General features: G+C 35.2%; 1 protein-coding gene across 1 annotated transcript; it reads right to left on the reverse strand.

Annotated features, from left to right (window-relative positions):
• Positions 1-553: 553 nt before the first annotated feature.
• LOC125676781 (allene oxide synthase-lipoxygenase protein-like) lies at positions 554-14,173 on the reverse strand. The gene is made up of 12 exons (XM_056158976.1): positions 14,163-14,173; positions 13,839-13,953; positions 11,771-11,851; positions 11,468-11,582; positions 10,395-10,512; positions 9,121-9,213; positions 8,260-8,326; positions 7,929-8,019; positions 6,421-6,521; positions 4,861-5,022; positions 4,356-4,516; positions 554-557 (listed from the first exon to the last, which is right to left on the reverse strand). Exons 1-12 carry the CDS (start codon positions 14,171-14,173, stop codon positions 554-556), a joined length of 1,119 nt encoding a protein of 372 aa, XP_056014951.1.
• Positions 14,174-14,531: the final 358 nt, after the last annotated feature.

The following is a 14,531-nucleotide window of genomic DNA, read 5'->3' on the forward strand; positions in this document are numbered from 1 at the left end:
ATCCCCGGGAACTAACAGTCCACCAGCAGAGACCTCGACCCAGGGGTCATAATGTAAAACTTATACGGTACCAATTTTGATGCACCAGATGCTGCATGAAAATATACAAAACGCATTAGTTTGTATATAGTTGTCAATCTTGAAGGGGTGGGTATCTGGACCCATGCTGGATCTACCTTGCAATTAAACACAAATTTGGTGGTGGTGGTGGTGTTAGGTTTGATAATTTAAAAAAATGTCATGGAAAGTGGAAGTTGACGATGGAGAAGCTAAAATCATCCCGTTTGTAATACAGGTGAGTTGTCTGTTTGCCGTTAATGTCTACTTTTAATAAAATATCTAAGTATGAAGCAGAAGTGGACGACTCTTTGGTGTCTTTTATTTCGAGCTCACAGGGATATATTGAATCGATATATGGATGAAATTTATTATTGTTAATAGACAAAACGTCGTCGATATATCTCAATGTGGAATTGAAGGTCACAGCAAGATATTTATCTTCTCACGTAGAAGTTGTTGAATAAACACTGCTTCATATGAATATAGAAACAGGTCAGCTAACAAAGGAGCACAATTAATGCTCATATGAAGCCTATATGTAAAGCACATATGTAAATATGGTAACAATCCACATCCCTGGGTAAATATAGTGGTTGAACCACCTTTAATATGCAGCTAATAAAGATAAGTAGAATCCAATGAAATGGCTGTGTCATCTCAGGAAACTAGACAGAGATTAAATTTCATTTTAGAATATTGAAACACAATATTGTATCATTCTTTCAGAATTAGTTTTTGTATTACCGATAAATTCAATCAATCAATAGCCTCGAAATTTATTCATTTTGATATAATGCCATTCTATGTGAAGAAAGCTGCACCAAACAGTAGTCATACCTCATTATGTACTAATGGAGTCCAACACATTGATCTGGATAAATCATTCATACTAACAAAATACTCACATTTAGCTGATCAATCTATAATCCGATCTCGACGAGATTTGTCCGAAAACTTGATTAAGAATATGCGACGGGTCTGCATTAGGACTATGAAAGATATCATAGGAGTTGTGAGATAGATCACTGTTCGTTATCGTCACCTTTCATAATGAATATTGGTAAGCGTACTTTACACAATATATGTAAATCTTTTAAATGATATATATAACTATCTTGTAAACACACACCTGCAATTTTAAAATCATTTTATTGCTACTTATTGACAGAACTAAGATAAAAATGAATTATAATAAACATAGATTATTGATTTTAGATAAGAAATACATATAAGTAATATAATATATATATATATATAAAGTTGATAAATGCATAATAAGTTAAAACAACTGTAGTATATATGGGAAAGAGTCACATTGTATTTCAACCCAGGTTGATATTTGCTCTCCGTTGTCAGTGTAATTTCAAAATAACAAGAAAGAAAGACACTGTTTAATTTATTAAATGAAATCATGCATTTAGAAGTTTATATTACATACGTTTTATACCCCCCCCCCCTCCTAACTGAATATAATTCTATGTGTATTTAACAGAAAAAATAATATCTTGAAATTGCAAAGGGAAAGCTCGATCCGCAGACCAACAAAGGTAGGCCCCGAGTGTTTGTGTACAGCCGAATTCATATAGTTCATAACGAAAGAATTTAAATCACAATACCAATGGCATGGGTAAGCGTAAAACAAACCGAAAAAAAATGTTCAGATTACGACACAAATTAACATCTCTCTTACTTATCATGCTGTTTACATCAAACGATACAAATCTTAACCTTTGTATATTTGAAATTGACTATATGATTTGAATGGATGTTTTCTATAATGTCTGTTATGTGTATCAAAGAAGGGTAAAGGTGGTATGTGGCTCACACCTAGTTCCTTGCAATTTATTCATGACCACTCTGTCCCGGAACGAAGTCCAAATCCAATAAATACAAGAACAAAACAAACAAAAACAAAGCATAAAGTACAACGTGGTCCGTATGTCTAAGGTGCTGTGATCTTGTCCTGAACAGCTGATCAGATGCTGATGGAATTCAGGCGGCCGTTTCACTAACCGATCGTAGATCGTAAACGTACGATTACGTTTAAGATCATTTGACTCGCACGTATACGAGCGTTTCACGAAACGTATCGTTGTCGTAACACTTACGATTGCGATTTACGTCTGACTTTTTAGAACTCTTTTCTCCATAGAGGTATATTTAAAATTAATCCTACCATGGAAAGAAATATCCATTCATTATTTCCTCATGGTTTTAAACATATCCTTATCGTCTGCAGTAACCCATGCAAGTTGTCAACAAAAATAATGGAAATTTTGAGCCCGATCTCTAGTGTAACGTAAAGAAAATTCTTAGAATGTTTAAACAATTGATAGAATAATTTTTATTAACTTTCATGAAACTAAAATTGGGGGGAAAATGATACAAGAAATAACATAAAAGATTTTCATTTTAGAATTTTAATTGTCATGTATCGATCTGCTCATGTGAGCCAAGTTTCCATCAATAAGTAAACTATGTTCAAGATTAAAAAAAAAAAAATAAGATAATGAAATGATATTGATAAAAAGAAATAATAAAATGAAAATAAAATTGCACACAAGTATAGGAAATTTTATCCTACATCAAACCATGGATATGTACTCCGTCGTTTAATCATTGTTGTAAAATACGCTGTAACACTAATGACATATCTATTCACTTATTTGTATAAATTTCAAACAAAGCATGGGCTCAATTTGTTCCTTAAATGACTTGGAATTTATTTTTCCCATACGTTTGTATTCTATATAATTTTTTTATGTAAGCATACGCTAACTTCCGTCTTTACGTGATGATGTATAATCCAGATCTTTTATTAAAAATTATTATCGATATTGCACTTTATGATGATTGATTTTTATATTGTTTAACGTCCCTCACGTGAATTTTCGCTAATATGGAGACGTCACCATTGCCGGTGAAGGGCTACAAGTTTTACGGCCATTGATCAGGGAGGCATCTTTATCGTGCCACATCTGCTGTGACACGGGACCTCAGTGTTTGCAGTCTCATCCGAAGGACCGTCCCATTTAGTCGCCTCCTACGACAAGCAAGAAGTACTGAGGACCTAGCTATTCTAACCCGGATCCCCACGGGAGTGGACTTATAACAAGGGGTAGGAACCCCAAGGGTCCGATAATGACCCTTCCCTTGTCTGTGTATACATATAGGTCTAGTTTGTATGTTTAATTTCTAACGACCTTCATAAAACTACAGAAACGATCCACTTGCAAAATTGGGATTTTAACCCCTCCCCCATTACCAAATCATTTTATTATCATATTTTTCCTTAAAATGTGCATGTATTATGCAGTTAGTCAGTTGCATCAAAGGTATTGATTCGACGGGGAAAAAAATAGCTGAGTACGTCGAATCGCAAAGTCTCGGGTTTAAATCAACTGTTACTAAAGAAACTTAATTTCTGAACATGTCTATGAGAATATTAATGTCTTGAATTCTGCCTAATGTTAAATATACATGTAATCTAACGGTGATGCAGGCACATGTAGCAATACCCCCCCCCCCCTATTACATTTCTATTACATGCAAAGTTTGAAATATTGACTAATCCAACCCCAACCCCCCTCCTCATTTTTTAAAATATGAATTGATGCATTGCCTATACATTTATTTCAGCAGACTGGTCACAGAGGCTAGGCCCAAAACGGACTTGACCCCTGTGAGACTGTCGCGTAATAAAGAAGGACAACTCTAATTGATTTAAGATTCGGGCTCGGACTGTACAATATTTTTGTGCAAAAGCAGACTGCAATTCATTGTGATTGTTTTCTTCCTACAAAGTATATACAAACTCAGTCAGGTAAATACTACCACAAAATGATCTCAGGCGGGCCAGCATGGCGGCCATATTGCTCATTTACGTGCATGTAGGAGCACTTACGATAGCCCTAGACCACTCGTAGGGTTACGATCAATACTGATCGTAAATCGCAAATCGTAACTTTTAGTGAAACGGTCGTACGTGCTACGTTCACATTTAAGTCTACGTTTACGATCTACGATCGTTTAGTGAAACGGCCGCCAGGATGTTATCGGGAAGAAGATATACGTACGGAAATTCTTTAATAACTTCTGCATTCGAAGCACTGTCCTCGATGGCCTTATTCCTCGTTGTAATTTGTGTTTGTATTTTAGAAAGGTTACCTTGAAAACTAAAATTCAAAACACATGTATTTATATATAGTCAGACATGTATTTTTCAATATATAGATATATACATGCATGCATGCGTGTGTGTGTGTTTGTGTGTGTGTGTGTGCTCTTGTGTATACCTTTCGATAATCCCTTTGGCTGATCTATCCATTGCGTCCCAGTATTCCTTTTCGTAGGTACCCAGTTTGTTCGTCATAACCATTGTTAAAATTTTCATGATGCTCAAAGTGGAAAAGAACTGTTTCGTAGTTGGCATTAAGACATCAATCCCTTCCTCGACCTTTTTAACAAAAAAGAATAGCAAATGAAATGATGAATATGGAATAGATTCCTTGAAGGGTGTATAGTTCATCCCCTCATTAAAAGCTTCAATGCAAATTGAAATGTAACCCTAAATTCTGCATTATGTTTTCAAAGGAGCATAATTTGGTCCTCCAAAGATAAAAAAGTTGTATTACAAATCTATGTTATTCAATTTTTAATATCTATGTGAAAAAATCATAATATAATTCATTCAATATCAACCATTTATTGACAATTCAGATCAAAAATAGGAATTATTCAGGGGCCAGAGTTTCTACGATATATATAGGCATATTCCGAGTTTAGAATAGCTGATTTTACATCTTTATGTTCTGCCATGTCCAGGATGGCTGGATGATTTGGTGGATATCCATAATGGTCAAATTGAGGAAAATTTGCAGCGGAGTGTTCAACACTACAAATGAAGATGAAACTTGTCAAGGTCGTGACAACGTTTTCTATGTTCTCAAATTCAGGAACCCCCTGAAAAGAAAAGAGATCCAAATAATACATCAGATGTACATACATTTTCAAGTAAATTTAATTAGGGAGGAATAACGCACCAGAGATTGTGGAGGATCTGTACAACAATATTATGAAATTGAAAAATTTCAAAACGTTATTTAGTCAAAAACCCACAGTTTTAGTTGAAAATAATCTGAAGAATTCAAATTCCATGCTGGACTTACAGTGTAGCAGTTGACATGATAAACGACTGAGCAATCCAGACACAATGTAGATATTTCAATATAAAAGGAAACTACAAATATTGCTGGCATTTTATTCAGTTCCGTGTTACAATACGCCGGTTTCGAGAGACGTCCGAGTTATTTCCCTTTGGAGAACTCTCGTACATAGTAAGGCGCGAAAGAATTTGTTTACACGCGGGAGTGGGACAGATATTCATCACAGCGTAAGTGAATGTACTCAGTAAGTTTCTCATACGCTGTTTGATAACCCGAATTCGACTGATACACAAACTAATTAAGTGATAATTATTTAGGGAGTAATTAAATACATAGCATTCTTATCCTATCACGTTATTTTGTTGGTCATAAGTATCATATCCAATATATTTCTTGCAAATATGACATTGTTTGTATGTTTCCACTTCGGTAAAACATTTCTGTCGATAGTATTTTGTATTTCCCACATTTACATATTTAAAGAGAAGCCGCTTGTAATACATTTCATCGTCTTCCTCGTTGGCTGTATATCCACTATGTCCCACTTAGGCATTCAAAGTTCCACTAAATGTACCTCCTATACAGAAGACTTCGTATCTCGAAACTAGCGTATTCCATCAATATTTAGAAAACTTTTTTTCTGGTATTGTAGGTTGTTTCCTTCCGATTGAAAGATGAAAAAGTAAAGATAAAGAACAGTGATCAACCTAGTAATTTCTATAAAGAATAAAAACTAAAAAAGAACAAACACGGACCCCTTGACACACCATAGATGGGATCAGGTGCATAGTAAGAGTAAGCACCCCTGTTGACCGATCATTCCTGCATTGAATCTTACATCTTGATCAGGTAAACTGAGCAATCCGTAGTCAAAATCAGTATATAAAGAATACAGGAATTGGTATTCAACGACGTCGCAACTTTTAAGTGTACAGCACGACTAGCCAGACATGCAAATATAACGCTTCAAATGACTTCGCATTTTCTCTACTGTGAACAACACGAAGTAGTATACATTAAATCTAGTAAACTTAGGCTCATAGTGAATCAAGATACATATTCCGTTTGATTTACATTCGCAATGATTTATGAATAAGCGAAATTATTTCAACATTAGCCACAATCCTTCACATGACTTATAATTTGCAAGGTGATGAGAGTGAGATTCGTTTGGGGTTGAGAAAAATATATTCACCTGCATGCCACATCCACCTGTGCCATTCAAATTCCTTTGTTTTGTGAGCTCCGTTCTGAAATCCTGAAGCTCATAATCCTTGCTCACGTCATCGTTGCAGCCTGGAATGTAATAGCGAATATTACGTATAAATCATGCTTGATTAATATATGTTTAATATGGGATAGTTTATCATGGGAAAATTGCACAATCATCTCTATGACTTCAATATATCATATTCTGATATAGAAAACATTTTGACATGAAATCATTGTGTTGAACTATACAAGCTTAACATCCAAATACCAACCAATATTGGGAGAAACCCAAATAGGCCGTTAGTACTGTCCAATCCCTTTCATTGTGTATATAATCATTATCAATCAAACAATAGCATATAGTGTTGTCACAAAAAGCACATTGTCTATTCTTTGACTGCTACATGTTGTCTATAGACAAATACATTTTTAAAAAAGAATGTAAGCCATATGACCCACTTTTACAATCTTCGTGTTGTACCTAAATTGCATTCGCTCCAGGTTAAATCAAGAGATGCAGAAGAAATGCATCAAATCTTTTAAAATCTGTGAAATAAATTATGAAAATTCATAAAATGATATCATTGTGCAGCGTTTTCAAAATCCGTTCAGAATGGTTAGATATAGAGAGGTTTGGTATACATAGTTTCCTAGGATCATTAGCAATTGTCGGAAGAACAAATTATACAGAGGGGAAATCCTAAGAATTCGAATCATTTCCTCCCACATATGAATGAAAAGTTTACTCTATTCGGAATATATCTGGTTTTGTTTCTTTGTAGAAGTTGCAATTTACCATTTAGATGTTGCAAATTTGAAACAGTGTTACAGGAAGAATATAACGAATTGTGATCAATCTTATCAATCCTATAAAGAATGTGATACGATAGTGTAAGAGAAGCGTTTTTCACAGGTTTATTTTTGTCACTGGAACCTTAATAATGGGACCGCCGCGGTGGCCAAGAGGTTAGAGCGTTCGCCCCGCATGTGGAAGGCCCGGGGTTTGAATCCCGGCGGCGACACACCTAAGTCGTTAAAATAGGTAGTGACAGTTCCATCGCCAAACGCTCGGTCTCAGGTGTGAACGTCACGGGTCCTCGGAGATGACCTTAAAAACGGATGACCCGTGTTACAGTAGGTGTGGCACGCTAAAGAACCCTCACTGCTCAATGGCCGTAAGCGCCGAGCATAGGCCTAAATTTGAAGCGATCTTGATGACGTGTCCATATGAGTGAAAAATTCTCGAGTGAGACGTTAAGCAAGATACAATCAATCAATCAATCTTAATAATGGAAAGGTGAAGAAAACGAACAGTGATCAAACTGACAACTCCTATAAAAAATACAAAATTAAGAGCTGGGCAAACACGGACCCCCTGAATATACCAAACGTCGGATCAAGTACCTAGGAGGAATAAGCATCTACTTTCGACTGCTTCTTTATGAAGTTTTACAATCAAGCAATTCTTGATCCGTTACATTTCATACTAACCGTAATATAGTTTGACGTATTCATCGACAAAGTCTTGGATAGCTTCATGCACCTTCATGGCATCATCTCTGAAGTAGTATCCAGGAAGATTCTGTGATGTAAATCAAATATATTGCGTTTGTAACAATATAACATATCAACAATCTTCCAACCACATAAGACATGCATTTATAAATCACTAGATAATCTTTGACATGTTTAATACGATTTAAAATAATGAATTCTTTCCTGCATTTCAAAGTTGACAAAATACATACTGCAGTAACTCTCCGACTTTGAAATTAATTACAATCCATTTCATAAAATATTCATGAAGCTTTCTGTAACATACCTCTACACCTCTCGTTCTCAAATCTTTTTTAAATGATCCATGGTGATCTAGACGCCATGTCCTGTTGCTATAGCAAAATATATAAAACTGATTACATTTTCTGTACATTCTAAGTAGTCATCTTTATTGCTAGTGTCATTGTCAGATGAGAACATCTACTAGAAGAAAAGTTTTACAAAAATGTTGCATTTGTTTCATCAAAAATATCAATCAAAACCCATCAACTGATAAAGTTTTGAAGCATTTCATACAAAGTAAAAATAATTCATATCACAAAGCTGTACATGTGCTCTTCAAAAGAATTCCTTTAAGAAACCTGAAGTCATATTAGATAGATTGATTGTTTGAATATTGTTTAACGTCCCTCTCGAGAATCTTTCATTCATATGGAGACGTCACCATTGCCAGTGAAAGGCTGCAAAATTTAGGCCTATGCCCGGCACTTACGGTCTTTGAGCAGGATGGGATCTTTATCGTGCCACACCTGCTGTGACTCGGGACCTCTGGTTTTTCGGTCTCATCTGAAGGACCGCCCCATTTAGTTGCCTCTTACGACAAGCAAGGGGTACTGAGGACCTATTCTAACACGGATCCCAAAGGAATAGTCATTTTAGAAGGTTGAAATAGAAACATACTACATGGCATGACTTTTTTCTCGTTTTTATATAGCATAATGAATATCTTTATAACAAAATATGGATAACTTGTAATTTAAAAAAACCCCGTAAAGATAAGAAAGAAGTGAATAGTGTTATGAATCCGGCATGGATAAGCAATTCAAATTAAAAAAAACACGACAGAGGATAAGTGATACAACGCTCTAATTGATACAAAACATTCCTGTTTTTATACAATACTTACTGTTTCGCCACTGCCATTAACATCTCCTTTCGGCTAATCAACATATCCTGATCGACGTAACCGTTTTTATTTAAGAGCCTCACAGTTGCAAGACTATAAAACATAAAGGTGTTGACTAATATTTAATTTTAGATATAGAATATATATCCACATTTGTATAATTAAAAAATTCTAATATTCACAACCAATTATAACAATGAATATATAAGAAATGGGGCTAATTTCTACCTATTTTATACGATATAACATAACTTAGGACAATCCGTATTATATGGTCGTTATAACGATCTATTTTGCCAGTTAAACCTATCATTAGGTCAAATGCTGTCTGACGTGTTTCATACCGATTGTTAGGCCGTTCTTAGTACACTGATTTTAACTACGGATAACTCCTTTTACATGATCAGGATATAGGGCTCATGGCGGTGTGACCGGTCGACATGGGATGCTTACTCCTCCTAGGCATCTGATCCCACCCCTGGTGTGTCCAGGGGTCCGTGTTTGCCCAACTATCTACTTTGTATTGCTTATATGAGTTATGGGATTGATCACTGTTCGTTATCGTCGCCTTTTATGTAGAAACCTTTGAATAAATTCTGCCTAATAAAAATTTAAAACAGGTCATATTATAACGAAGCACAAATCGTGGCCAAAGGACACGATGCACAGGTTATCTGGTAAAACGTGACACATTTTATGCTTTGAAAGGCAGATCAAGGAATCGTTCACAGTGGACAAAATTTGCAAATTCTTTATACATCATTATTTCGAATGCAAGGTGAAGATAACGAACAGTGATCAATCTCATAACTCCTACAAGCAATACAAAAAGATAGTTGGGCAAACACGGACCCCTGGACACACCAGAATATGGCATCTTTGTTTTTCGCTGTTATTCAAATATGATACGGATATCATAAAGGTTTTTCTACATGTAGATGTACGTTTGTTTGACGTAGAGAAAAACCGTTTAACAAAAGTATCTTATTGTTTATTTCCGTCCATTTTTATTTCATAGTAGGCCTGTATCTTTACAGTACTGCAATGTGCATTCAGAAAAAGTACCTGTAGTACCGACTTGAGTTTGCTAGGAGTTGTGCCCCAATACCAAGTTTGGCTATACATTACATACTTATTTTCAGTGTGCCCATCCACTCAAATTGCGTGTTACGAGTGAAATTAAATTATCACCGGATAATGGACATACCATATTTTGTTTCATATGAAGATTAATATGTCTAACCTCTCTGTGTTTGTATATAATAAGCACTTACTAATTGATTTGATGCATGTATCGGAAATGAGGAGCCAGTAGGATCAGAAGTGGATGTCTGTCTGAGAGGTTTCTACGAGCACAGACGCTAACACCATCCATCAACATATGTGTGAACCCTACAGGATAAGTAGACATTTAAGGACTATATGTGTGAACCCTACAATATAAGTAGACATTTAAGGACTATATGTGTGAACCCTACAATATAAGTAGACATTTTAACGTCTATATCGTGACCTCTACAATATAAGTAGATATTTAAGGACTATACCTATGAAACCTACAGCATAAGTAGACAATTAAGGACTATACATATTAACTCTACAGCATAAGTAGACAATTAAGGACTATACATATTAACTCTACAGGATAAGTAGACATTTAAGGACTATACATATTAACTCTACAGAATAAGTAGACATTTAAGGACTATACCCATGAACCCTACAGGATAAGTAGACATTTAAGAATTATACCCATGAACCCTACAAGATAAGTAGACATTTAAGGACTATACCCATGAACCCTACAGGATAAGTAGACATTTAAGGATTATACCCATGAACCCTACAAGATAAGTAGAAATTTAAGGACTATACCCACGAACCCTACAGGATAAGTAGACATTTAAGGACTATACATATTAACTCTACAGGATAAGTAGACATTTAAGGACTATACCCATGAACTCTACACGATAAGTTGACATCTAAGGACTATACATATTAACTCTACAGGATAAGTAGACATTTAAGGACTATACCCATGAACTCTACACGATAAGTTGACATCTAAGGACTATACATATTAACTCTACAAGACAAGTACACATTTAAGGCCTATATGTGTGAACGCGACAAGGTAAGAAGACCTCTTACAACTATATTGGGATTCAAATTTAATCAGTATTTCTTTTGTAAATCAACACAGAACAATAACAACGTTTCATATTCAGATATAACTTTCTCAATAGTTTGAATTATCTCACGCATATCGTGTTGGTCGCAACTTTCCAGCTGCACAGGTATTATTTCCTTAGAGAGTATATTTTGTGCGTATGAATACTAGTACCTAAGTGAGTAATAGATTCATGGTACTGTGCATCCATCATGTCAAATTTCATTTTTTCTTTTGTCCATCTTTCAATTTCCCTCCGCTCATGGGCATCCGTTGCAGGTATAGAAACCTACATAGATAACAATACCATTTCATCATCCGGTATAGAATACCGTTTGCAACTGAATACAGAGGAGGTGGTGATAGAGAGTATATTTCTTTTCTACCACAGTCAGCTGTTAGTTTTTACATATAAAAGCAAAACGAATATCAAAATCTGTATCATAAAATGTCATTAAAATTCATCTTTAAACTGACCCTATTTCTATGATGGTCGCAGATGGCAACTGGCATCAACAATTCTGAATATACCACAAAGAGTACTGTTAATGGTGACATCTAAAACATAAGATTGTTATTGGTAATTTCCACGCAATAGGAATTATGTGTAGAATCTTAAAAAACCGCATTATTAACAATTCAGGTAACATATAATTAATGGGCACATCTATCCGCTTATATGTACATATAGGTCTTGGTATATCATAAATCTTAGACGCATCTACTCATCTACTCTGGACGCTTTACTAAGGCCTCACTTACGGTTCTGAATTTGATCTGCACTCTATGAGAATTTGAAAGAACATTCATTGTCCATTTTAAAGCCTTTTCAGTTTTGTTTTACACATTAAAATTACTGCTTCATACACCGCTCGGATGCTGCGCACAAGTGGGTTGCAATAACCTCATTTCGCAAATTTCATGGTTGTTATAACGATCTAGTTTACCAATGCAAACTGTCATTGGGTAGAATGCTGTCTAACATGTTTCATAGCAATGAAAAGATGAGCATAATGAAGAGTGATCATTATCATTAATTCTATAAGGAATGCAAAATAGGAAGTTGGGGAAATACGGATTCCTGGAAATACCAGAGGCGAGATCATACGCCTAGGAGGAGCAAACAACCCCTGTTGAACTGTGAGTCCTATATCTTGATCCGGTAAACGGAGTAAACCGTAGGCAAAATTAGTGTGTAAAGAATGGCCTAAAATTTATATAAAACACGTCAGACAATATTTGATCAAATAACAAAATTGTATAACGACAATGGAATTTAATGAAATGCTGACTTTAAACAAGATTGTTGAAAACCCTTCAACATCAACTTGTTTGTCAGTAGCCTGTCTCGATTTAAAAAATGATCATACTCAGAACAAGAGCATTCTACTTACAACACAGATGCACAGGACTCTGTGATGTTTTACTTCGAGTTTACTGGGATATATCGAATCGACATGAGAATTAAAGTGATTATTGGTAATAGTTTAGGTCGATATACCTAAAAGTCGAGTTGAAGGCTACAGTAAGGTATTTGTTCTCATGTAGAAACTTTTGAATAAAATCTTCCCCATTAGAATATAAAAATAGGTCAGCTACCAAAGGAGCACAATTCGCGTCCATGGGAATTCCAACAGACTGAGACCTGATCGCCCAATCGAGGCCGTTCTCAACACACCGAATTTGACTGCGGATTCATCTATTTACCCGATCGATATATTGGGGTCAAGGCGGGTGCGATCGGTTTGACAGGAGATTTTTACTCCTTCTAGCCACTAGTCCATGTTTGCCCTACTGTGAAAGTTGTGAGATTGATCATTGCTTGATATCTTCACTATTTCATCTTACCTTTACCAGGAAATATAGTATAGTTTGTTACATTTCTTTAGTGTCTTAGCTATTTTCCAAGTCATATTATAGGAGTTAAGAGATTGATCATTGTTCGTTATCGTCGCTTTTCATTGAAGGCTATTTCACACATTTTGGACGTCACCACCTGTAGGTTAGTTGACTTACACATGAGGTTCAAGTCGTGTGAGTCGTGTGAGTTACTATCATGTAATAGCCACACGTAAACAAGATATCTTTTCAATTTGCTTTAGAGCTTTAGAGCTGGTATGAATGGCTTAAATTGCAGTAACTGAAGTATATGGTCTCATTGGAATAAGTTATCCCTTTTTTCTTGTATACTTGATAAACATATATATTGACAGGTTCGTTTCTGAATAGTGAAAACCAAAAAAAACATCATAATGAATTGCTTCGGAATCCTAAAACTTTGCAGAAACTCACGCTTAGGTGTCTATTAGCTTCGGCGTTTTTTTTAAATTTTTTATTATGGTTTGATTTTTGCAGACATTGTTATACAATACATTTTATCTAAAGAAGAGAAATAAGCAGCAATAGTAATGCAAACAGAAATGCAGACAATTAAAATAAAAAAATAAACCATTCAATTTACGTTTTAGCTGAATGAAAGGTGAATATGACGAACAGTGGTCAACCTCGTTAAGCATTCTGAATGTATAACTAAAATAAATTTTACACAAAGGTTTTCACTATCTTCTGAAATCTCAGCAAGATCCACCTCAAAGAATAGCTTTTTGTCTGATCCAGATTGATCTAGATATGGATGAGGTTTCCCATCAATATCCTGAAATCTACAATTAAAATATAGAAAAATCTATCACCCCTTTTTCATCTACATATACAACTCAAAACAATATCTGGAGTCTTCAATTAGGATATTTTAGCTTGATAAGATACCGTACCTTTCTGGTATTCCATCAACAGCCCTAATCAGGTTTCGATTCACCCCATTAAGTCTTTTCCAAGCGAACCAGTGATCCGCGTTTTTAAGATGACCAACCTGTTCATCATTATGATATCAATATGTAAACCACCACAGGGGTATTATTCATATACCTATATGTTAATTACCTTGCAATTGAAATTGATGCAATGTATGCAGGTACAGACAAATAACATATATTATGGATAGCACCTAAAGGTCCTGAAACAAGCATAGCCAGCTCCAAAAATTAGTAGACAAAAATGTGTCTAAACATTCATACATTCATACTATATGTTTTTCACGTCAAGAAAGAACTCTATAGATAGTCATTTCCTCCGAAGTCATGTCTCGTTGATCAATAGCCTCTTTTAAAGTCAGCATTTTGCAAATTCTATGATCGTTATAACGATCTAGCTTGCCAATATAACCTATCAATGGGTCAAA

The sequence above is a fragment of the Ostrea edulis genome, chromosome 3, assembly GCF_947568905.1.
Source record: "Ostrea edulis chromosome 3, xbOstEdul1.1, whole genome shotgun sequence".
Taxonomy (NCBI): domain Eukaryota; kingdom Metazoa; phylum Mollusca; class Bivalvia; order Ostreida; family Ostreidae; genus Ostrea; species Ostrea edulis.